The 22,257-nt window shown below is 43.6% G+C and overlaps 1 protein-coding gene across 37 annotated transcripts in view; it reads right to left on the bottom strand.

Annotated features, from left to right (window-relative positions):
- Window positions 1-22,257, bottom strand: part of SCRIB (scribble planar cell polarity protein) — a 117,123-nt gene that overhangs the window by 34,553 nt on the left and 60,313 nt on the right. For 13 of the 37 annotated variants that reach the window (XM_084509176.1, XM_084509154.1, XM_084509165.1 and 10 more), the window contains 10 exons: window positions 16,658-16,924; window positions 16,292-16,402; window positions 13,411-13,587; window positions 12,410-12,526; window positions 10,181-10,369; window positions 9,374-9,493; window positions 9,068-9,124; window positions 5,960-6,019; window positions 5,129-5,212; window positions 619-1,026 (listed from right to left, as the gene is read on the bottom strand). In XM_084509176.1, coding sequence (XP_084365302.1) covers window positions 619-1,026; window positions 5,129-5,212; window positions 5,960-6,019; window positions 9,068-9,124; window positions 9,374-9,493; window positions 10,181-10,369; window positions 12,410-12,526; window positions 13,411-13,587; window positions 16,292-16,402; window positions 16,658-16,924 — 1,590 coding nt within the window. The remainder of the gene's footprint in view (window positions 1-618; window positions 1,027-5,128; window positions 5,213-5,959; window positions 6,020-9,067; window positions 9,125-9,373; window positions 9,494-10,180; window positions 10,370-12,409; window positions 12,527-13,410; window positions 13,588-16,291; window positions 16,403-16,657; window positions 16,925-22,257) is intronic. The other 24 variants (XM_084509172.1, XM_084509174.1, XM_084509175.1 and 21 more) reach the window with 8 other exon arrangements.

The following is a 22,257-nucleotide window of genomic DNA, read 5'->3' as shown; positions in this document are numbered from 1 at the left end:
ATACACATGTTCCACAGTGAAAAGCAAAGCTCTCCCTTGAAAACTGAAAGCCTAGATATATTGAAACATGTCACTTCAAGGAACAGCATGCTCCTGGGCTGTAGATTAACTAAGTCAGCTGCACTGCCTCTTAGCTTTCAGGGGTCTAATAATGTCTGTGTTTGTTCAGGCCCAGATACAAACACATGGTGTGACACCATTACCCTTCTTCTACAAGCCCTGCCAACTTCCTGCTCTCACAACTACTGTAGACAAGGAACACTACTGTTCCTGATTTTTGCCTGCCCATAGAGACACTGGTGGAGCTGGGGGGAGGGAGGAGGAAAGAGAAGGTCCTCCCCAGTCCTTACATCACTGCCTCCTCACGAAGAGGGGCTTAGCAGCATGCATACTTGGCAACAACTGGGGTTCGTTAGTGGCTGGAGGACAATTCACTGACTGTCAGTGAATGACTGCCACTGCACACAGAAGCACGTATGTTAGATAGGACCAGCCCCTGCACAGGCCTCGTGCTGCCTGGCATCTGGGGCCCAGTGCATGCGCGGTGGTTTAGTAGGAGGCAAGTGGCTTTAACTGTGTGATTGCATGCCACACACAGCACGCCATGGGACTGCTTGCCTTGAAGTAAAGGTTGGTCTTCAGCACTCCCTCCCTGCCATAGCCCAGGGGTGGGCCCCCCAGACAAGCCTTGCCTGCTGCTTTCCCCTTTCGGTTAGCCACCACAAAGGGGTTCTCACTGAAGAGGATTGGCTGAGAGTCGATCATACACTCTTGTTCTGGCATCTTTGGCATCTGGTCCTGGGACAGGGGGCAACCAGTGGGATCCTGCTTGTCTAGCTGGGGCTTTTCTGCCCCACTTGCACACTGGTTGGGTGATGCAGGGTCCTGGGGAAGGCCAGGCACACGTCTGTTGATCAGGCCTGCAGCTGTTTCTGGGGAGGAGTCCCGGCTATCCTGGGCCACTGGTGGAGACAGCATAGTGCAGTCACCCTCCATTCTGGAGCTGGCCCTATTATACTGAATAAGCTGCGAGGAAACAAAATGATCAGAAAGAAATGAAGAGAACAGAGTAAAGGAGAGGAGGCAGAAAATAGAGAGCAGCTGCTGATGCTGAAGGATAGGGGAGAGAAGAATATCAGTACTACTTCCCATACTACCATCCCCTCCCTCTCTTCTACTCTATCACCGACTTTGTGATCCTTAATACAATTTCCAAGAGAGGACTTTTTCTCACAGCATGCAATACATACACCAAGTAATCAACAGGCACATGCATACTCCTGCATTTTTCCAGCTCTCATACATACTCCAGCTTACATTTCAGCAACTCGAAAATAACACTGCTGCTCCTTAGCTAAAGTGACTGCCAAAACCTGCACAAACACAGTGTTCCACGTCACGACAGCACATTCTCAGCTCCACCATTAAATAGCCAAATATCACCCGTCTCACCCCAGCACACTTTCAAGTAGCTCCAGCACTATCTTACAGAATAACATCTCCCATCTTGCTCCAGTGCACTTCCATACAGTCACACAATAACACCATATTGCTCACCCTGAGCAGATCCATCATATCTGCATGCACAATCATTCTTTTTATGGTCCCATTTCATCAATATGCTATCAACTGCTTGTACCAGAGAGCTAAATAATAGCTAACAGAGCACTGATCTCTTTCAGCACTCTTATTGAAGGCAGAACTGAAACAGAGTTCCAGTTCTGCCTAGGATCAACTGTACCCATCCAAGACGAAGCACTGACCTTTCCTCTTCTAATACTATAAAAGAGTGCTTGTTACCCCAGCCAAAGCCTTCTTCAGGGAAGCAGAGATAATCACAGAACAATGTTCCAAACTCCTTCTGTCCAACTGCCTGCTGTGGAGCAGAAAGACCCCTTCTGCTTAGAGCACATTCTACAGTTCCTATGTCACGGCAGCAGTCACAAAAATAGCTCTCAAGGGCTGGATGGACTGGTGACTACAATGGCAGCTGAGAGGCTCAGGAATTTCTGAGGCCCTCCCCCAGCCCCTAAATCCCAACCCAACCTAATGCAGTAGATGGCAGAGCCCTGGGTCCTATCACATTTCTTCAGACAATGAAGCCTGTGCTACCCTTAGGAATACTGTTATTGTAGCTATGTCACTTTCCAATGTAAGAATGCTATCAAACAATTCACACACCCCCAACCAAAAATCCAACCTTATTTTCACAAAATGCCACAATCTACACTAGCAGAGCTGCAGTACACACAAAGTTACACCAGACAAAAAGTATTTTCAGGAACAGTGTTTGTTTGTTTGCTTGTGGATGCAGTAATGAGAACACTACTAGCAATCCACCACTGCAATGTGGGTTTGCTCGTCCTACAGGCAGACCACTCTCTCACTACTGCCACTTTCCCTTGCTAAACAGGAGATTACAATACTGACCAACGTGTATTCCAGATGAATCCCAAAATCACGAAGGCCTGCCCTGCTCACACAAAGGGAAAAAAGATAAATGACACTTTTATGGCACTGTGGAGGTGGTCATCTCACTAAGACTCCATGAGGTCTGTTAGACCTCAAAGCCCTGTTTTGTTCACAGACATGACTGGAACTGAGCTTCACACATTCCTCCTTTAATCTCCAGCACTACTGCTGTAGCACTGTATTCTAGTGCAGGATGCCCTTCTCTCTCCTCTCCACAGTGGACTATTTTTATCAAACAAGTAACAATTTCTGTTTTGGGTAAGCAAAGATTTTGGCAATGCAGTGTGCTTTTCCCAGCCTTGCCTCTGTCACTCCACAGTCCAGCAGAGAGGCCAATACTATTTTACCATGCATCCTCCATGGAAAATGCATTTGCAGTTCTGATCTATCACTTTGCCCTAACCTGAAATCTCACTGCTACAGAGAAAAAATCAACGACTAGAAATTGAAGAAATTCAGACTAGATAGTAGAGATTATTAATTTAATATCAATGGTGACCTGTTACTGAGAGATGTGTCTTCTCCATTTCTTTTAGTCCAGAAAGCAAAATAAGAGTTTAAATGTTTTCTTGTGGCTAGACAATCTTTCATGGGTATAGTTTTCATGCCTGTAATATGCAGAAAAATGAGAGACTACGACAGCTCCTTTATTAATGTGACGGTATTATCCTGAATTTCAAGTGCACTAGGTGCTCTGCAAGACCGAGTTATTGAGAAGCTGGCATGGCCAGAGGGCATCACTGAGAAGAATATTCTTATGCAGCTTTCAACTGAACATTTGTAGTTTGGACAACCATCTGCCCTTTCTTTAGGCACAGTTCTTGAGGCATCCCCATGAGAAAATCCACCTGCAAACTACAGCAAAGATATGGCAGAGGTCTGCACCTACTCCTGCTCAACAGTGTGAAGAACAGCAGGCCCTGCACTCCCTTGCAGGGCATTACACAGCAACAGAAGATATGTAAGACGCTGCTTAGGAAATAGTACTTGGTGAGAGAGTTGGGCTAAGTACAGGAAGAAAAAGAAACATACCATGGGAATAGGGCAATAGTATTAGCCCTCTTAATCCAGGCAGGCTATCTGCAGATAGACAACCTGCTAACTGAGCTGCAGGGATTTCTGCTGGCTGGACTGATCCATGCTTGAATCTTCCAGTCAGTCATCAAATAAGCTAGGTGCAGTTACTGAAGGAAAGCCAGAACCTTGCTGGCCTTGAAGCCCATATCTCACAGTCTGAGCAGATACATTTTTTTGAAACAAAGCAAAGACAAGGCTGTGCAAAAGACAGCTGGAAGAAGATAAACATAGGCACTAATTGGCCCTTCCCCTGAGATGGGACATTTATAGATGCGCCCTTACACCCTGGCATTCCAATGTGTCCGGCTGCACATTCCAGTGCCCAGCATTCCTGGGCTGACACAGACCGCTAAGGCACAAGCTCCCCAATGCTGCTCTGCCCTGGAAGACACGGGCTGTTCAGCAAGAGGCAGCTGCTTGCATGGGGCTGGCTATCTCCCTGCTTCCAGCTACTAAGTTACATGAAGAGATGCTACAAATACTTTAAACCTTTTCCTGATAAAAGTTTTCTCTGTGAACAGCCAGGAGAGAAAACTCAAAGCTGGGGAGCATGGAGTGTAACAATATGAGTCATAGCTGACGGCAAAGAAGATCTCTAATCAGTGTGAAAGTAGAAAAGCAAGAGGGCCTGAAATCAATGAGAGGACAGACGAATAGGAGAGAAGACATGTATGGATGTAATGGAGACAAGTAAATGTAAAAGAGATGATCCTGAAACAGTGGAATGGGAACACAGAAAACATCAGGTCTGGTGGCAGTGGAAAGACAAGAGATACTTAGCTTCTGATGATATCAGCAAAGGGGTGGTCTAGCTGCAACAGCAGGAAAGGAATAGAGGTTAAGACTCAGGATGTGTCTCTGAAGAAGCAGGCAGAAACACAGTAGAATAGGTATGATACAGGGAGGACAAAACAAGACCAAAGGAAACAGAGATGGAGAGGTAAACTGAGACTTTGAACACAGGAAAGATGGATGACAGTAATGTGTGAAATCTGAATTGTCTCTTTACCGAGTTGCCACTGTATATCAGGGACTGAAATGCAGAGAGGTAGAAGTATCCAAGGCTGTGATGATGCAATCACTCCTACTTTGCCTTTTGCAGTTCTAGATGGGTCTTGATTTTGCTTTAATACATTTGCTATCAGTGCCCTACATCCCTTTTTTTCTCTGCACACAATACTGTTGTCCTCTGTGTCCAGCATAATCTTCCCCTCCCTATTCTGCAGCTTTCAGTACTTGCCCCCTTCTATGACAACGCCCCACACACTCTCATTCACACATATTCTTTTCTCCTGTTGAGCTGTTCTTTCTGCCTTGTTTGAAACACCTTCTTCTGCGTCTCAGCGACTAGAGGCCGCTTCCCTTTCCAAAATGGGAAGCAACCTGTCTCTGTGCTCTCCTCTTTTGCTAATTCTAATCTTCCTGTTACAGCTCCCTCCTATTTCAGTGTTGGAAGTCTACTACAGTTCTGCTGAGAGGACCATCATCTCTCACACCAGTGCACAAGGTGAGGGCAGGTAAGGGGATGATCACAGCTTCTCCCATGCAGGGACCCACAACTCAACAGCCCCTCACTTACAGTGCGATTGACTCTCTGTAAGCCACTGCTGGGCAAAGCAGCCAGGGTCCGATAGTCCAGTCTCAAAGGTTCACTCGTGATATTCTGGAGAGGGGCAAAGGGGGGAGCAAAAACAAACAAACAAACAAACAAAAACAACACAAACACCAGGAAGAGATCAGGCCAAAAGTCAACTAAATCAACTATAGAGAGCAATTGAAAGGAAACCACCCCTAGTAATAACCAAGACCTTATTTCCAAACTATGCAGGAAGTTCCCACACTTGGAAGTGAACCTGGAAGTGTTCCAAACACATCCATAGAGAAACACAATAGATGCTGGCCTTGAGAAAAACTGCTGGAATCATGCCACATGGGCTTTTGGTCATCCACTGGTGCATAGATCCTCACCATTTCTCCTGCCCCAGTGTGCACACATCCATTCCCTTACAGGAGGAGGAAAGCATATGATATACACACATACCAGATTGGTTTTTGTTTTAAATAGCATCCAGAAAGACTTCCAGTCTGGAGATGGAATTATTTGAGCAAGTGGTATCTTTTCTCTACCTTAACTCAAACTCATTGTATACTTTTGTATTATTTTACTTTCCAGTTGAATTTGTCTGGCTTTCAAATTTTAGCCACTATTTTACAGCATTACTTTCTCAATCACATTAAAGACTTCTTCATTCCTGGTATCTTCTCAAGTCTTTTAGGGGGGGGGTTAGGGGTGAGGTGAAAACACAAACTGAGGGGAATGAGTGCTTCTACCTTTAGATATTTTTCTAGCCTTTAAATCCAGTTGTGGCATTTTTCTATGACTCTCCAACCCTCCCACCATGCTCCTCACCTCCGCCGCCTCCTCCTCAAGTTGCTGTGTGGCTGCCTCCCGCTCCCTACGCATCCACTCCTTCCATGAGACAGGACAGAGTCAGAGCAGCATCCAAGCAGTGCAGGCAAAGAGAGAGGGAAAGAGGTCAGCACCATGCTGGGCAATAATTTGAGGGGAGAACAGAGAGGCATGAACAGAACAGGGCTGGCACCAGGATGGGACAAGCAGAAATCCAGCACGAGTTGGGCTCAGGGAAAGAGAAGTTAGCACTCTGCATGAGCTGGGTTATTGCCAGCAAAACAAATGGGAACAGACACCTTACACAATACAAGCCAGGTTGTCACCAGAGGAGGGGAAGAGGGCAGATGTCTCTAAGATCCTCAGCAGGGCCAATCCTGGGGAAAAGGAAGGGGAGCTAAAGCTGCCCACACAGCACAAACTGCACATCACTGAGGGATAGAAGACTGCTTATTGCTAGAACAGACATCTTGACAGAGCACAGACTGGGGAAGCTTTGAGGGAATGGAAAAACAAATCTAAAGAGCACAGGCCTTTCCTTTCCATCAAGGAAAAAGATGTAAAAAAATCACATGCTTGTTAATAGCATCACAGCCAAAAGGCTATAGAAAGACAGAAATTGTAGGCGGGGCTTAAAACCATCTGGTTAGCACAGCACAGGAATATCATAAAAGAGTCACCAGTGACTAATCTCACACACCCTACTACAGCCTTGCCTCAAAATTGCAAGACGAAGGTAATAATATATGTTATTTGTCATAATGGAAGAATGATATCTGTGCATTTTGTGACTTTTCCCCCAGAACCTATGCTGCAGAGTAAAGGCTGTGGACAAAAGGAGCATAATTTCTCCATTCTATTGCGTATTCCAACCCTCTCGACTGCTCCCAAACAGCAGCACCCAGATGGTCCAGAAATCCCAAGGCTGGAAATACATCTGAGAAATGCAGAAGGAGCCACCTGAAAGTTCTGGTATGCACCTAGCTCGCCTCTTTGAAAACCTCTTTGCATTACCACTAGCAAATAATCAATGCCTCACATCACACCCTCAATCTCCAGACAATAATGAGAGACATGAGAAGGCAATAATGCTCTGGTGGATCACAGGACCCAATGGGATATTTAGGGATACTTATGCTAAAGTCTACACTAGAACTGGTTACACATATTTTGGACAAGTATTATCCGTGAAACTGGATATTCAAACTCACAGTAATCTTTCAAGTTCAAATTTTTCATAAAAAGCAATCATAACACCACCAGTACTTTTTAAAATGAGAGGCAGCCGAGGCTACCCACTCAATCATAAAAGCTTTTCTGTCCTTCGGTGGTTATTTGTTTGTTTGTTTGTCTTGACAGTTTCTGGGTGTATTTTTAAGTAATCTCAGCATAAATTTTGGAAAAGCCTTTACCTACCTAAGACTGAACTAATGCAACCTGCTTAGACAGAGCTACATGTTTTTGAAGCAGGAATGGCTCTTGGTTTATCCAAAGGTTTTAGAAATATGAGTAATGACTTCTAACATCTGAAGGCTATTAGAGAGCTTTCAGATCCATATGCTACCAATTTAAAACTGGTAGGAATATTCTTTGCTGCAACAGTAACACTACAAAAATAGTTTTTCTGCAATCGCAACATACCACTCTACTTTCCTTCCTAGGCAAGGAAGGAGAATTTTATGTGAAAAGAATAAATCTTATCGAAGTTGGCTCTGCTCTGAGCAGAGAGCTGAACCAAAAGACCTGTAGAGGTCCCTTTCTGCCTGAATTACTCTAGTATTCTATATGGTCCACTGGAAGACTTCTCCTATACGTATAGGTCTCAAACACCATCAGAACACCTTGCAGATCCTTAGGACAGACAGCTTTTATCCAACTCTTGCACATGGTGATGTCAATCTAACCAACCTTTATGCCAACAGAGGTGAAAAAAGTTTCAAAAGGGATCTGTAACATGCTGAAACCTGTTTGTCTCTCTGCTCCAGTCTTTCATAAAGTCATATTCCTGCATAGCCCATACCAGTCATGGACCAGAAGACAGGGTAGGATTATGTAAATATAAAATACATATATTTAATGATTACACACTGCATGACTGAAAGGTCATAAGGCTGTTTTCTTGTTCATTGTTCTGTACTATTACAGCCTGTACCCATTATTGTTTTTTCCAAAACAATATTGTTTTTTCCAAAACAATAAAAAAATAAAATCTCAAATGTTAACTGAACTAGAAAGATAATCTCCGTCCAGAACTGCCAACAAAACTGCGCTCTTGGGGTATAGCAAATGTAAAAACAAAAACAAAAACCACGCACACAGAAAAAAAAACAGGTTTGGTGAAATCCATTCAGCTGAGGAATTACAACTACAAATAGAACCTACAGAAATATTAAAGTAGATCTAAATTGGAAACCTGAAAAACTGCCTGCAACATGTACACACATTAATCTGCCAGGAGAACAGATTTACAACTGACAGTACTGAAGAATTTAATTTTCAAAAAGGATCTGACTGGATAAATTACAGTTTTAAGAAGGATAACTAGAAAACCTAAGTACTTGAGGGGCTTGTCTCTACTAATCTATTTCTGTGAAAGACTGAAAGAATGAGTAGAAATACAAAATTCTCATGACCAATCAGAAAAATGGCCATGTAAACTGAAGAGCACAAACTTCTGATTGATTAACAGGGTCAATTCTTCAAACTCAGTGCAACTTTGAGCTGTGTGTTCTCATCTTTGCTCAGAAAAGCTCTGTCTGATCATGGAGTGCTGTATACACAGAACTGATTAAAGTGGGACTTCCAAAATAATATGCCATTTTCCTCAAAGTTGCAGCTTTGAGAAAACCTTGGTCAGAAAGTACCTGCAGGTAACAGAGACAAACTCCACAAATAACAGTAAGTACCATCAAAGAAGTACACAGGAAGGTATGGCAAAGCCAAAAAGCAACTACGATAACTGAGAGGTGCACTATGGAGAGAGACGGCCCAAAGTTCCCCACGGCAATCACATTTAGGTAGAGGTAATCTGTGGCATTCTCCTTAGGGCTCACAGACTTAGCAGAACTGCTGTCAAGAACAGATTCCACTACATGAAAAGTCTCTCACCACTTTCTCCATTTCTTCTCTCTCCCACTGAGTTGCTTCTCTCACCATTTCCATCTCCTAGGAGAGACCAAAATTAGAGCCACTTCACCCAGTGCTCTCTCCTCACATGGAGCACCTGCAGCCTCATGAAGATTTCAGTCATGTCCTAGTGTATTCCTGATAAAAGTGCTGGGAACTGCTGATCCCATAAAAAGGAAGTCCATTATCCATTATACTGCAGATTCCACGCACTGAGGGAGAAACTTGAGATTTTTGGAAACTTTTTCCACTCTACATCATTCTCCCAGCTGTAGCCAGAATACTCACCTTTTGTAGGATCTCCAGTTCTTCAGGGCTTAAATCACGGTCAATAGACGAGATACTTTCTAGGCTATTCTTACGCCCAATACCAGTAGCAAAAGGGTTTGCAATAATTCCTGGAGACATCTACAAAATAGAAGGGGAATAAACATGGTGAAAGCCCATAGTATACCATACAAAAAATTATATATCCTGGGCTACCAGATGTAGAGTACTAAGACGCTCCTAGGCAAGTCAGAACTGTTTCACAACTTAAAACCTCATTTCAATGGTCAGTTACACAAGGAAATTGAGGGCTAAGAAAGAAGAATCTGAATTGAAACAGGTACAGAAAAGGGTAAGGTTACCAAGAACTGAGCACATAATCTAATCTAGTGAAGGTTTAAAAAAAAGCTTACTTGCTAAACCTCAGAAATTTGATAAGGCACAGGCTTGCTATGTGTGTTTTCCTGTGGGGAAAGGTGATCTCCAATAGACAGAAATTTACTTTAAAAGTAACATCAGTCAGTACAAGAAAAAATGGGCATAAAATATACCAGATACAATTAGTTTGAAAACTACATTTCTAGTCAGTGCAGTGATATAGTGAAACAGCTCTGTAATCAGCAGAAGATACACAGCCTTGGGAGACTTCTGATTTATGAACCAGCAATCACTCCCAGTTCATACAGCAGGAGACCAAACTTCGAAACGTGGGAACTCTAAAAAAAATCTACAGCGAAAGGCTGGAAAATCTAGCAATCTTCTTTGCAGAATAGGTGGGATCCTTGCAGTACTGGTCACTACAAGGGCACCCTGCACTTCACTCTTTACCTCAATGGCAGCTGCAGCCTTGGGATCAAAGCCGTCACACACCAGCACCAAGAGTGTGTCACCCACACTTCGCAGTATCTGTACTGCTTCTGTATGCGTCATTCCCAGCAAACTCTGATGATTCACCTCCAGGATCCGCATTCCCACCTTCAGACGGCCATCCCGAGCAGCAGCCCCAGAGGAGCTCACCTACAAGGAATGGGCAAAATCAAGATTTTACATCAGGAGTTAAGCTTAAGTAAACACGGAGACCATCAGGAAGAATCATAGAATCACAGAATATCCTGAGTTGGAAGGGACCCACAAGGATGATCGAGTCCAGCTCCTGGCTCCACGCAGGTCTGCCCAAAAATCAGAATTCAGACCATATGACTAAGGGCATAGTCCAAACGCTTCTTAAACTTCAACAGGCTTGGTGCCATGACTATATCCCTGGGGAGCCTGTTCCAGTGTGTGACAACCCTCTTGGTGAAGAACCTTTTCCTGATATCCAGCCCGAACCTCCCCTGTCGCAGCTTGAGTCCATTCCCTCAGGTCCTATCGCTGGTCACCAGAGAAAAGAGATCAGTACCTGCCTTCTTCTATGAAGAATACGAGGCTGGGCCATCAGAGGAACAAGAAGATGAAGATGAGGATATCCAAAAACCATCAATAACTACCCGATAGACTATGACTGTATCACACACTGATTGGTAACAGGTTCCATCCAGATGACTGAAAAGCCCATGAAACTGAGAATTCTAGAAAATTCTGTGCAACTATAAGCCACACTTACAGTCCCAAAGCTGGGAAAAAAAAACAAGAAAACCTTGAAGAAAATAGGAAGGCCTGTAGCTTGTGTAGTCTTTCTATAGCTTGTGTAGTCTTTTAGCTGAAAAAAAGACATGTAGCCTCAAGCTAGCAGAAGCAAGGAAGATAAGCGATAAAAGGTAAAAAACAAGACGGAGAAAAACAGCCCCAGACTGACCTATAGTAACCTTTTGCTCATTGAGAGGTCATTAGCATATTAAAATCACATCTATGAAAATGCTAATGTATGCTAATGTGGGATTTGGTGTGCCCCCTGCCCCACCCACCCCCCGCTGTTCCTCTAACGCGCAAACTCAGTGGAGTTAAGTTAGGTGAGCTGTAATAGCCAATCAAAAGTAGCCAAAGATGAGTTTTCACAAGTTTGCTGTGTATAAATTACAGTGATTCGAGTCAGAGGTTTACTTGCTTTGCAAAAGATTGCCAAGCATCTGACTCTGCAGAGTTATATAATTAATTATTTAATTAAAAGACCTTCACATGGATTCCGACTCTGTGTACTTATTGGCATGCCACACCGGGCACAAACCTACGGACAACACTAAGTATAAGGTATTGTAGATAACAAGCTATGATGGTTGTTAACTTCTTTTTTTTTATGAAATAGTAAATCTCTAATTACAATCACAGCCCTGTGGCCAGTCCTACTTTTACCAAGGATCCCTAAAGAACCTGCCTGTCCTCCATAGAGTTGGGCAACAGCAGCCAATTACTACAAAGGATTAACTGGCAGCTATGGAGTGTCCACCGTCTAGCAAGGACTCTCTACAGTAGGGGCAGAGTTTCCACCCTAACATATGAGCTAGAAAGGGAAACAGTGACATTAATATGAACATCCAAAGCAAGCAAGGGATGTAAAATTACACTCCTTGTCACTATGCTCCCTTGGTAAGAAAGAAGATGCAGTACTTTTTGACAAAGGTCAGGAGAAGCATAAGCTTATATATAGTATTTTGTTGAAAATAAAATGTGTGTTACTTCCTGGGGAAAAGCAACGTGACAAATGAGTATGCACACGAGGAGTCACAAAGAAAAGGGAAAAATTACACACATGGTGCACTGCACATGAAGTACAGTCAGGAATTAATTCATAATGCTTTCAATGAAAGGAGGAAAATGAATGCATGTTTCAGTGAGCAAAAAGGCCACAAGCACTTGGGGGAAGCAAAAGAAAGAATGCAAGGCAAAATAAAGATAAACATAGGAAACGAGAAAAGAAATTTACAGCTGTTGTAGAGGAGGAAATATGAAAGGAAACACATGCACATGCTTCAGTGGATGGAGAAAAAACTAAAAACTAAAGGAGAATTAGTGTACCCAGTGAAAAGTGGAGAGAGGACACGAAACAAATTCCCACAAGGATCACCTTTCTCCCTACCAGTCCTTGCATGCAACCAAGTTGCAGAATTCATGGTCCGGTACCTTAGAAATGAAGATGCCTTCATCAGTGGGATCAAATGGATTTCCAGCATGACCTTTTGCTCCACCCCGGATGCTGATGCCCAGCTTCTCTCCTGGAGCCTTTTCAATGCATATTTCCTGCAAATACAGATACAGTCTTCCTTGTTTCTGGGTTAAGTTCAGGCTGGGATTGTTGAGGAAAAAGTTTCAATAATTGGCCATATTCTAAATATAGCGAAAGGGACCTGAATTGGTTTCACTGATTTGGCACAGCTGCTCTGCCCTTTCTGTATTTCTGTCTCCTATTCAAGACCAGTCTTTGTGAAATCTGAGAATGATCAATTATGATCACAATATCATCATGGTCCTGGCAAGAAACCCTCCACAGCCCTCAACCGCGTATGTACTTATATGAGAATGGATTCCTCCACAAAGGAATTACAGAATGTAATATAGAATGATTTAGGTTGGAAGAGACATTAAATAAAACCTAGTTCCAACCCCCCTGCCATGAACAGGGACACTTTCCACTAGATCAGATTGCTCATCCAGCCTGGCCTTGAGCACTTCCAGGGATGGGGCATCCACAACTTCTCTGGACAACCTGTTCCAGTGCCTCATCACCAACATCATGAAGATTTTCTTCCTAATATCTAATCTAAATCTACCCTATTTTAGTTTTAAACAGTTATCCCTTGCCCTATCACTACCCTCTGATGAAAAAAATCCCTCCTCTTCTTTTCTGTAGGCCCCCTTTAAGTACTGTAAGGTTGTTACAAGTTCTCCCAGAGCCTCTCTTCTCCAGGCTGAACAACCCCAACTCCATCAGCCTATCTTCATATGAAAGGTGTTCCAGCCTTCTGATCATCCTTGTGGCCTTCCTCTGGATCCAGAAACTTTAGCCAGAAGTTTGGCTGTATCCTAGACCCAGACTTCCAACTAGATAAGAAATTGCCTTCAGAGTTGAGCCTTCTATCAAGAAGAGAGTGCAGTTTACCCCAGCACTATTACTCAGAACCTACCTGCATTCCAGGTGGTGGTGGATCTCGTCTTACTAACACAGTCAGCTCCTGGGTGTTGGAGAGTAGGGCATTCACTGCTTCCTGGTGGGTAGCATGGCGCAGGTCAATACTGTTCACTTCCAGAATCCTGTCCCCAACACGGAGTCCACTGCGAGATGCCAACCCACGGGGAATAACCTACAAAGAATCATTAATGTTACATCTAGAAAAGAAAATTCCATCTCTCCTTGGAGATACACTGATAAAGCCTGTAGACACGCTTGAAAAACAGATGAACAGCAAGTAAGTGTTACGACTTCAGCAAAGGAAGGTGTAAGGGCTAATTTTTATCATGTCCCTATGCTATCCTCCAACATCTTGAGGCATGTTTTGACTTCCACAGATACAGTTTCCCAAGAGGTTATATCTGTGAAGAAGCTGCTCGGGTGCATTACTGCGTTACTGACTTCCAGGAAGCCTCCATAAAAAGGTGAGTTCTATCCTTTAAGCGCAGCGTACATGCATGTACATGTACTCCCACTCAAACTCCTTCTCATTTGGAGACTTCTGAAGCATTGGAAAAAAGTCCTAAATCACCAGTGCCTTGGAAGTCAAGACAGTAGCCAGAGAGATACAAACTCAGCCTTAATGCCACAAAAGTTGAGCTGATGTTGCAAAGATTGAGCAAATGCCTTGAAAATTGTCCATACATCAATACAGCAGGGAGGCTGTGACACAAGCAGAAAGGACACAGATTTTCAGACACCTGACAAAACTTGATAAAATTGGTACTGCTTATAGTACCATTTATTTGCTACTGGACAATGTTCAAATGGCATTTCCACTTTTGTTGTTTAGGCCACAAGTAGTCAACTAACCCACTGGACGATTATCACAGGTCATTATGCACCACTGCCTTCTACTCAGGAAAAGTGTGTTTTAACAGTTATGTCCCACATGGATATCTAACCTCAATTTGAAGGTGTTCAGGGCTGCAGAAACTATGACCATCTTTGAAAATTTTCCCAGTGAATAATTATTCTTGCTATTTCAAACCTCTCCTCAGTTTTCACCCCAATATTGTCTGACCATTTTTTTTCCCCCAACGTACAGTTTAGTTCTTTTTCATTAGGAAAAAGCACCCCTCGGTACTTCACAATTTCCTCCCTTCATTATATGACTTTTTTTTCAAGTTTTGAAAAACGTTTGTAGTTTTGAATAATCTTTGTCACTTTTATTTCCTCTTCTCCATCTAAAATCTTTTGAAATTGCAGGTATTTCGACTGACTATAGATTTTGGCTTTGGCTTAGCCAGCACTGCCTTCAGATGAGTTTTGGTTCCCTTCACGGTCCCTAATTACATGTCCGAGTATCACTTGGATGACTGTTTTACAGTGGGAACTCACATTACAGTTCATTTATTACGATGCTCTTATGCTTTTCAAAGTTACTGCTTTCCAGAACAAAATAGTGTAAAAGGGAAAACTGGTCTACACCAACTATATCTAGATGCAAAACCTCATGCTTAGCTACATTAAAGTGTATTTCTTTGAAGAGGAAAAAGTGACTTCCATCTTTCCTCCTCAGTATGAATTACAATTGCAGTATATTTTTGTTCAGTTTCTTGGCTGCAATTTGAGCTTTACGTCCACACAGTTGGTAAGGCTGAATAGCATCAGGTCTGGTACAAATCCTTGCAAAATCCATCTGGGAGCCCTCCCATTCACTGACATCCTACCTCTTGAAAACTGCCACACAGTTTGGAGTCCATTAATGTGTTCTGTAATGTTATTACATGGTGCTAACTTTCAATTAGGTGATCATATAGTAATCATCTTGTAGGACTTTTTTTTTTAATATTGTACTAACTCTGGCTGGGATGGAGTTAACTTTCCCCACATCAGCCCATTATAGCAGCGTGCTTTGCACTTGTAGCTAGAACAGCACTGACACCACACCAATGCTTTGGCTATTGCTGAGCAGTGCTGGCACAACATTAAGACTCTCTCCAACTCGAGGCTATTCTCTCCAGTAGCCTTTGGGGTGGGCAAGAGGTAGGAAGGGGACATTGCCAGGACAGCAGACCTAAATCGACCAAAGGAATATTCCATAGCATATAATGTCATGCTCAGCAATAAAAGCTGAGGGGGATGAAGGGAGATGAATGGGGGGGACTCTCATTATGAAAGCATTTGTCTTCTGGAGCAACTAGTACATGTATTGAGGCCCTGCTTTCCAGGAAGCGGCTGAGCATTGCTTGCTGATGGGAAATAGAGAATAGTCTTTTTTCCTTTTGCTTTTGTGCACAGACTTTGCTTTTCTTTCATTAAACTGCTTCTATCTCAAAAACCCACAACAAATATCAAGGTACTTCACCAATGAAAAATTTAACATTGGCACAAAATGAAGTAAGATTTGCTCTAAAATATCATTCAATATGTTATGGTCTCATACAAGCTTTTTCACCTGAGTAAAACCTTTGTCATCTTTTCATTATTTTGCTCTGTCTGATGCCAGACTAAACAGGAAATAACTTTCTCACAGGAATTTTGAAAAAACTCAAATGTTTAACTGCAGCACTATTGTCGTAAGTGCATCATCTACCATTATAAATGGTAGACGTCACTACCATTTACTGTACCAGGACTGACAGTGTCAGTACAACTCAAATCTACAAAGAAGTACTCTAGAGAGCTATCTTGAGAGCTATAGACCAACAAACCTAACTTCTATTCCTTGTGAAATTATAGAGTCAAGAAAGAGTAAAATCTGTGAGCACATGGATAGGTAGCGTTTGTTGGCTAAGAGTTCTAATACTCTCACATCAAAATCCTTCATCTTAACCTCAATAATTAAATATCTCAGGATCATTCACTGCTAGGCTGCCCACACAGGACTTTACCTTTGAAATGAAGACACCTGGTTCATGAATCCCAAATGGATGGCTTGAGTGGTCACTGCCTCCTACGATACTGAGTCCTAGGGGACCACCTGCTTTTACAAGGTGTATTTCCTTGAAGGAACAAGAGGTAGAGTCACAGAGAATAAAGGATATCACATAAAAACCACAAACACTGAAAAACATGGAGTCAGGGATGTTCTGTGTGAGTGAGCACAAAGTAAACTCCCACAGGCACAGGACAAAAGGGTTACCCATTACTTTTTAGTGCTCCAGCAACCCAGTGAGCCAGCCCTCATGAGACTACCACTTTTTCATATGAAAAAGTACAAAGATTACACTATCCCATGTTCTAACAGACAGGCTCACCTCAATGGGATATTGATCCTCCAGGCTTTTAGACAGATGGTTCCTTTGCAGTTCCTTGCAGGAAGGTGTCTCCTCAGGTGGGCTCTCCCCATGGCTGGGAGGCGGTGGTGGGGAGTGCATGCGCACTCGTGGCACGCCTGGTGAGTCTCCCTCGCTGAGCTGCTCTGCACCCTCTCTCTCTACCAGCAGCACGATGGTGGGGGAGGATGCGGTAAGCAGCGCTACTGCCTGATCATGCCTGGCTTCTGTCATGTCTACCCCATTGATCTAGAACAACCCGCAAACTCAGTGTCAGACCATCACACGAGTACACCCTGTCATTTTAAGCCCTTAGCAAAGCACCCTAAGGGGCCCCATTCTGTGAAAACCTGCCCCTTCCCAGAAGTCTGTAACCAAAGCACTCTGTAACTTACCCCACTTCTTCCTATCTGGCAAAAGGACATGGGTACCTGCTCATTCCCAGCTGACCATGATCCTCTTTCCAAACAGATTACCAACCCCTTTCACCTTCCCCTCCAAACCTCCAGGCCCCATCACCATCAGTGAGGCTCCAGAGGACTAAAAACACCAAGTATGATGATGCTGTACCTCCTGGAGTGCTACAAAGCTATTGTCAAGACTATGTCCTTGTTCATTCATTATCAGGAAAGTATCTATGACTCCTTTTTGGCTTTGCATTCCAGCTTTCCTACTTGGCCATGACAAAAGAAACCCAAGAGGTTGCATTAAAGGAATGGGTTCAAAGATCTTAATATGGAAGGAAGGCAAAAAGCAGTGATTCCCAGAAGCGATGTCACAGTACACTAATGTACCATGGCATCAGCTACCTTTGAACTAGGGCATTTGCCCATATCAATCACTCTCAGAGCCCAGACACAGGCACTGAAGAGATGAAGGACACAATCTGATGTGTGACAGGACCTGTTGCTAGCTACTGGACCGCTGTTCCCTCATGCTGGGCAACGTTAAGGCAGTCTTGGGAGGATAGTCCTGTGTTGTCAGTTTTAAGCCATAAAAAGTGTACCACAGGTATAAGAAGATTTGGAAGCAACAACAAACAGATTGAGCTAGTCAGCAGTGATTATCTGGCTGACACAAAAAGAAAAATTGAAATATTTTGGACAAGAAGACATTATCCAATATGCTATGACAAATAATATCAAGAATACAAATATAGTTTTGCTATGGTATCAGTGAAAGAGACAATGCTGTGACCAGAGAGGTACTTCCAGTACATACACGGAAGCAGCAATGTCATTTGTACAAACCACTGAAGAGACCTCATCTGAAAAAATGTATACTGTTCTCACACTTCACACTAACGAAATAAGGAAATCTAACATAAGTTATCAAAACGCACAGAGAAATGCTTGTGAGACAAGAAATGGAACAGAGAGCCTTTCCTACAAAAACAAGATACAAACTAGCTTGACTAGAAAATCAAAGGAACAAGAAGGATGTGACTGCTCTCCAAGAGGAAGGCTATTCTGTACAAGGGGCAGAGTATCAAGGGGAGAGCTAAGTTAAAGAATGCTGCCAGAAGCACCAAACTTGCCATGACAACATTAACATTGAAAATTAAAAAGGTTTCTAGTCCATAGTTTTTGGAATAGCTTTCCAAAATTAACAGCAATGACATGAAAATAATAGCTGTTAAGATGGAGTTTGATGAGCTTATGAAATAATAACATGACTTTTTAACAGCCACAGCAACTGGATTTTGTAGCCTGACTCCTCACTGTCTAATTACCAGAAATATTGTAACGGTTCCCAGGCTCCTTTCAAGAAAGCAGTTTCTGGGCAAAGTTGACTGTGCACAATCTGACAAGGCTTTGTCCAGAAATTTTATAAACACTACCACCACCCTCAACTATCCGATCCACAGTGAAGTGTGTTTATTCTGCTTATGACATGGAGGCTTCAGCCTACAGCGGGGTTTTTGTCAGACCATCAGCCTGACAGACCATCAATATTGCCCTGCTCACTAGTTATCTTCTGACTATCACATAAAAAGCAGATGAGATAGCCCTACACTCCTAGTTGTGACACAGTCAGGAAACTCTCAGCCCCACAGCCTGTCCTCTGATACTCAGACATCTGTCCCAAAGGGACATCTTTGGCACCAACTACAGAGGCCTAACAAGGATGTGAAGATGTGCCAGCCTGCACATACATGCAGGAGGAGGTTGTAGGAAGGATGCAAAAGTACCTGGGTAATGGCTGTTCAGCATAAAAGGCAATCAGCAGGAAAGATAATAAATTAAAAAGAGAGATGCACAAATCTAATGAAAAGCAGATGATAGAGACAAGTCTCAAGACACTCATGGATGGATCATTAAATCACTCAAAAGGTAACACTGAAGAAGTGTGACCAAAAACTTGGTAATGAAGATTATCATGGGCTGTCAGAACAGCACTCACAGGAAAAAGCAAACTCACTATAGGAAGTTTTAAAAGGGATTGTGCCAATGTGCAAAATTTTTGATGGGATGTTTAGGGGAAGAATCACACATAGGGAAAGGGAGGGGGCAAGGAGAGGGGAAGAAGGAGTATGGGAAAACAGAAGGTAGAGAACAAGAGAGGCTGATCACAGGCAAGCAGGCTGCAAGACAGTATGCTTGTCTGGGCAAGCCCTGTGCCTGATCACCACAGTCTGCTCTACCTTTTTATCATACCCTGTTCTTATTTACTATGTGAATTTGTTCTTTATTCTGCATATGTACTAGCACAAGACTCACTGCTAAAACTCATGTTGAACTAGCCAGCAAGTAGGAATCCAGTATCTGGAAAAACCCAGCAGCTGGCCCAGAGACTGAATAAAAGGCTCAGGGTCTGACCAAAGAGCTTTGAAGAACTTGATGCTTGGGCCAGAAACTGAAGAGACATGCAAATGTGAATTTGCATGGTGGTTAAGTGAGGGAGTGCATGTGTATGTTCCGCAAGCAAACGTTAAACCTGATTAGCCATTGTGTAGAAACAGGGTTAAGCCATTCGTGTTGTTCATGCCCTATAAGAACCATTAATCTTTATATGGAAGCCTGAAAAAGTACTTCCTCCTTTCCTGTCTGTGCAAATCCATGGCTGGTTGTGCCTGTAGGGCTGGACCTGGGAATGGGGAAAAGCAGCTGCCTCCCATCTAGTGGACTGGTAAGGAAGGATCCTCTTAGGTCCTCCTGTCTGAGGGATGCAGCAATTTTTAACAAAGATGACACGCAGATGAGGCTTGGCCCTTAGGCTTTTATCACCAGATGAAGGCCCTACATGTTTCAGAGAGACCTGCAGCAGCAGCATGCACTCTTGACTTCATGCATTCCACTCTGAAAAGTGAGCTCTGTTATTCTTCCACCACTGATGAGAATGGTCAGAGCACAAGTATACAGTAGTACTTCCCCAGACTCCAGTGAATGAGGTCGCAAGAACTCCCTGAGTCAGAGGTATGTTACATACGACAGCTCTTGACAGCATTTTCAGCATGAGCTTCTCTATTGCCTGGCAATCATGATACCTTCTCAGCTCTTGGATAGCTAGTTTTCAGTGGCCATTATTGCTGTGTCTCTACATAATAAGAGAGCAAGGGTAACAGGAGCAGTTAAGCTATCAGAATGCACAGAGGAAGGGAAAGAGTATCATCTGTCCATGCCACAGGGAGCTATAGATCTCTAGCAAATTTCTTAGTGATCAGACTGCTCTTCAGGACCCTCACATATCACTTGGTACTACTACTGTTCTCAGGCTCCCCCAGATTAAGTATTCTTCCTTCTACTCCCAGTTCTATCCCTCCCAAAATAGCTGCCCTTAGCCACTGCTCCCCATCCTGCACCCTCCCTGCTAGATTCCCATCCAATGACTCAAACTCTCCAACATTCCCCCATGCAGCTCCCTGTCCCGTTTGCTTTCTGCCCCATCTTCCACTACCAAGACGACTCTCAAGATGCCTGTCACAATTGTGTCAGGTGCTATTCATAAGAGACACTGGAGTATGAGGAAGGCTGGAGAGTTAGTAATCAATCACCGGTGAGTTTTGTGGGGTGTTATCTTTGAAGAAAGATCTAGGCTGGGCTCTTCAATCCATGTACTCAAAGCTCCCTGAAGACTGTAAAAGGAGCTATCCTGGTCCTTCCCTGTAGAGAAGTCCGGGATGATATAGAGCACAGGGGAAGAATATGAAGCTGTGCTGTATTTCTTCTCCCAAGAAAACAAAAAATATTTGGCAAAGCGATACAGAGGCATGACTAAGAGACCATGGCTTTGGCAAACAGGCTTCTGCCTGCTGGACCTATGAAACCACCTGTATCTTAACCAGGGCCCTATTGCTTTCCCTGTAGGGAAACACAAGAAACCTATACAGCATGTTCTGCGGATCATCATGTCCTGTAAAGTCTTCCAATAAAAATGGGCCATTAATGCTTCGGAAGAGTTGTGGTAAAGACAGAATTTGTGTGATGCTGTGTGGGCACTGTTTTGAAGTGAATAGGCACTCCTTCAACATCCAGTATCACTGGGCCAGGGCAGTTCCACAGGTCTGACCCAGCAGTGGATTTGGCCAGAGACAGGGCAAAACTCACACAGCTTGCTCATAGTCTCTTAGAAAGAGCAGAACATCTCAAGGACAACTATCACCAAGAAGATATGAGAGGCCTCAGGATTTAACACTACCACCACCATGTGGATATTGTGAACCCCACAAGCAGGAAAGGCAGAATAGCAGCTGCTACCAGGAGGCACAGATGCCAGGAGTTCCTACAGTCAGATGCTTGCTAGAAGGTGCAGACGTTATGTGAATAGTCTAGACCAGGTAAGGATTCTCCTGAAAGATAATTTGTACCTGATTTCTTAAGTGATCACAAGATTTGAGCTGCAACTGATGCTCAACACCATGGCTTTTATGATGGAACATAGTTCAGCACAGGAAATATCCTTGAGAGCAGAAGACCATGCTCATGGGTATATTCATTACCTATGCAATAACACTGCACATATTGTTGCAGTGAGGTGTGTCGGAGGACTAAGGACAGCAAAACCTTCATCCACGTCAAAATCTAACAGTGCTCCTGAGCTCTGTAAGCCTTGGCTTACATGTAGCCTTGGGCTTACATGAGCCTTGGTTTCAAATAAAGCAGTCTGAAGACACCTCAAGCTATTACTAGGGAATTAGATCTGCTTTCCTATGAAGATGCCCATGGATATAAATATATCTGCTAATGGAGGGGTAAATAGGGTTTGACTTCTGACTCCTGTCCTGGTTTCAGTTAGGACAGAGTTAATTTTCCTCCTAGTAGCTGGTAGGGTGCTATGTTTTGGATTAGGATGAGAAGAGTGCTGAGAACACGCTGATGTTTTACTTGTTGCAGAGCAGTGCTTACACCAAGCCAAAGACTTTTCAGCTTCTCGCTCTGCTCTGCCAGCGGGCAGGCTGGGGGTGCAACAGGAGCTGGGAGGGGTCAGACCCAGGACAGCTGACCCAAAGTGGCCAAAGGGGTATTCCATCCCATCTGACGTCTTGCTGAACAATACATAGGGGTGGCTAGCCAGGGTGGGGGGGCTGGCTGCTCAGGGTTAGGCTGGGCATCAGTCAGCAGGTGGTGAGCAATTGCATTGGG

The sequence above is a fragment of the Aythya ferina genome (assembly GCF_964211825.1).
Source record: "Aythya ferina genome assembly, chromosome: 2".
In the NCBI taxonomy this organism is placed as follows: Eukaryota; Metazoa; Chordata; class Aves; order Anseriformes; family Anatidae; genus Aythya; species Aythya ferina.
This window is presented reverse-complemented; position numbering and strand designations above follow the sequence as displayed.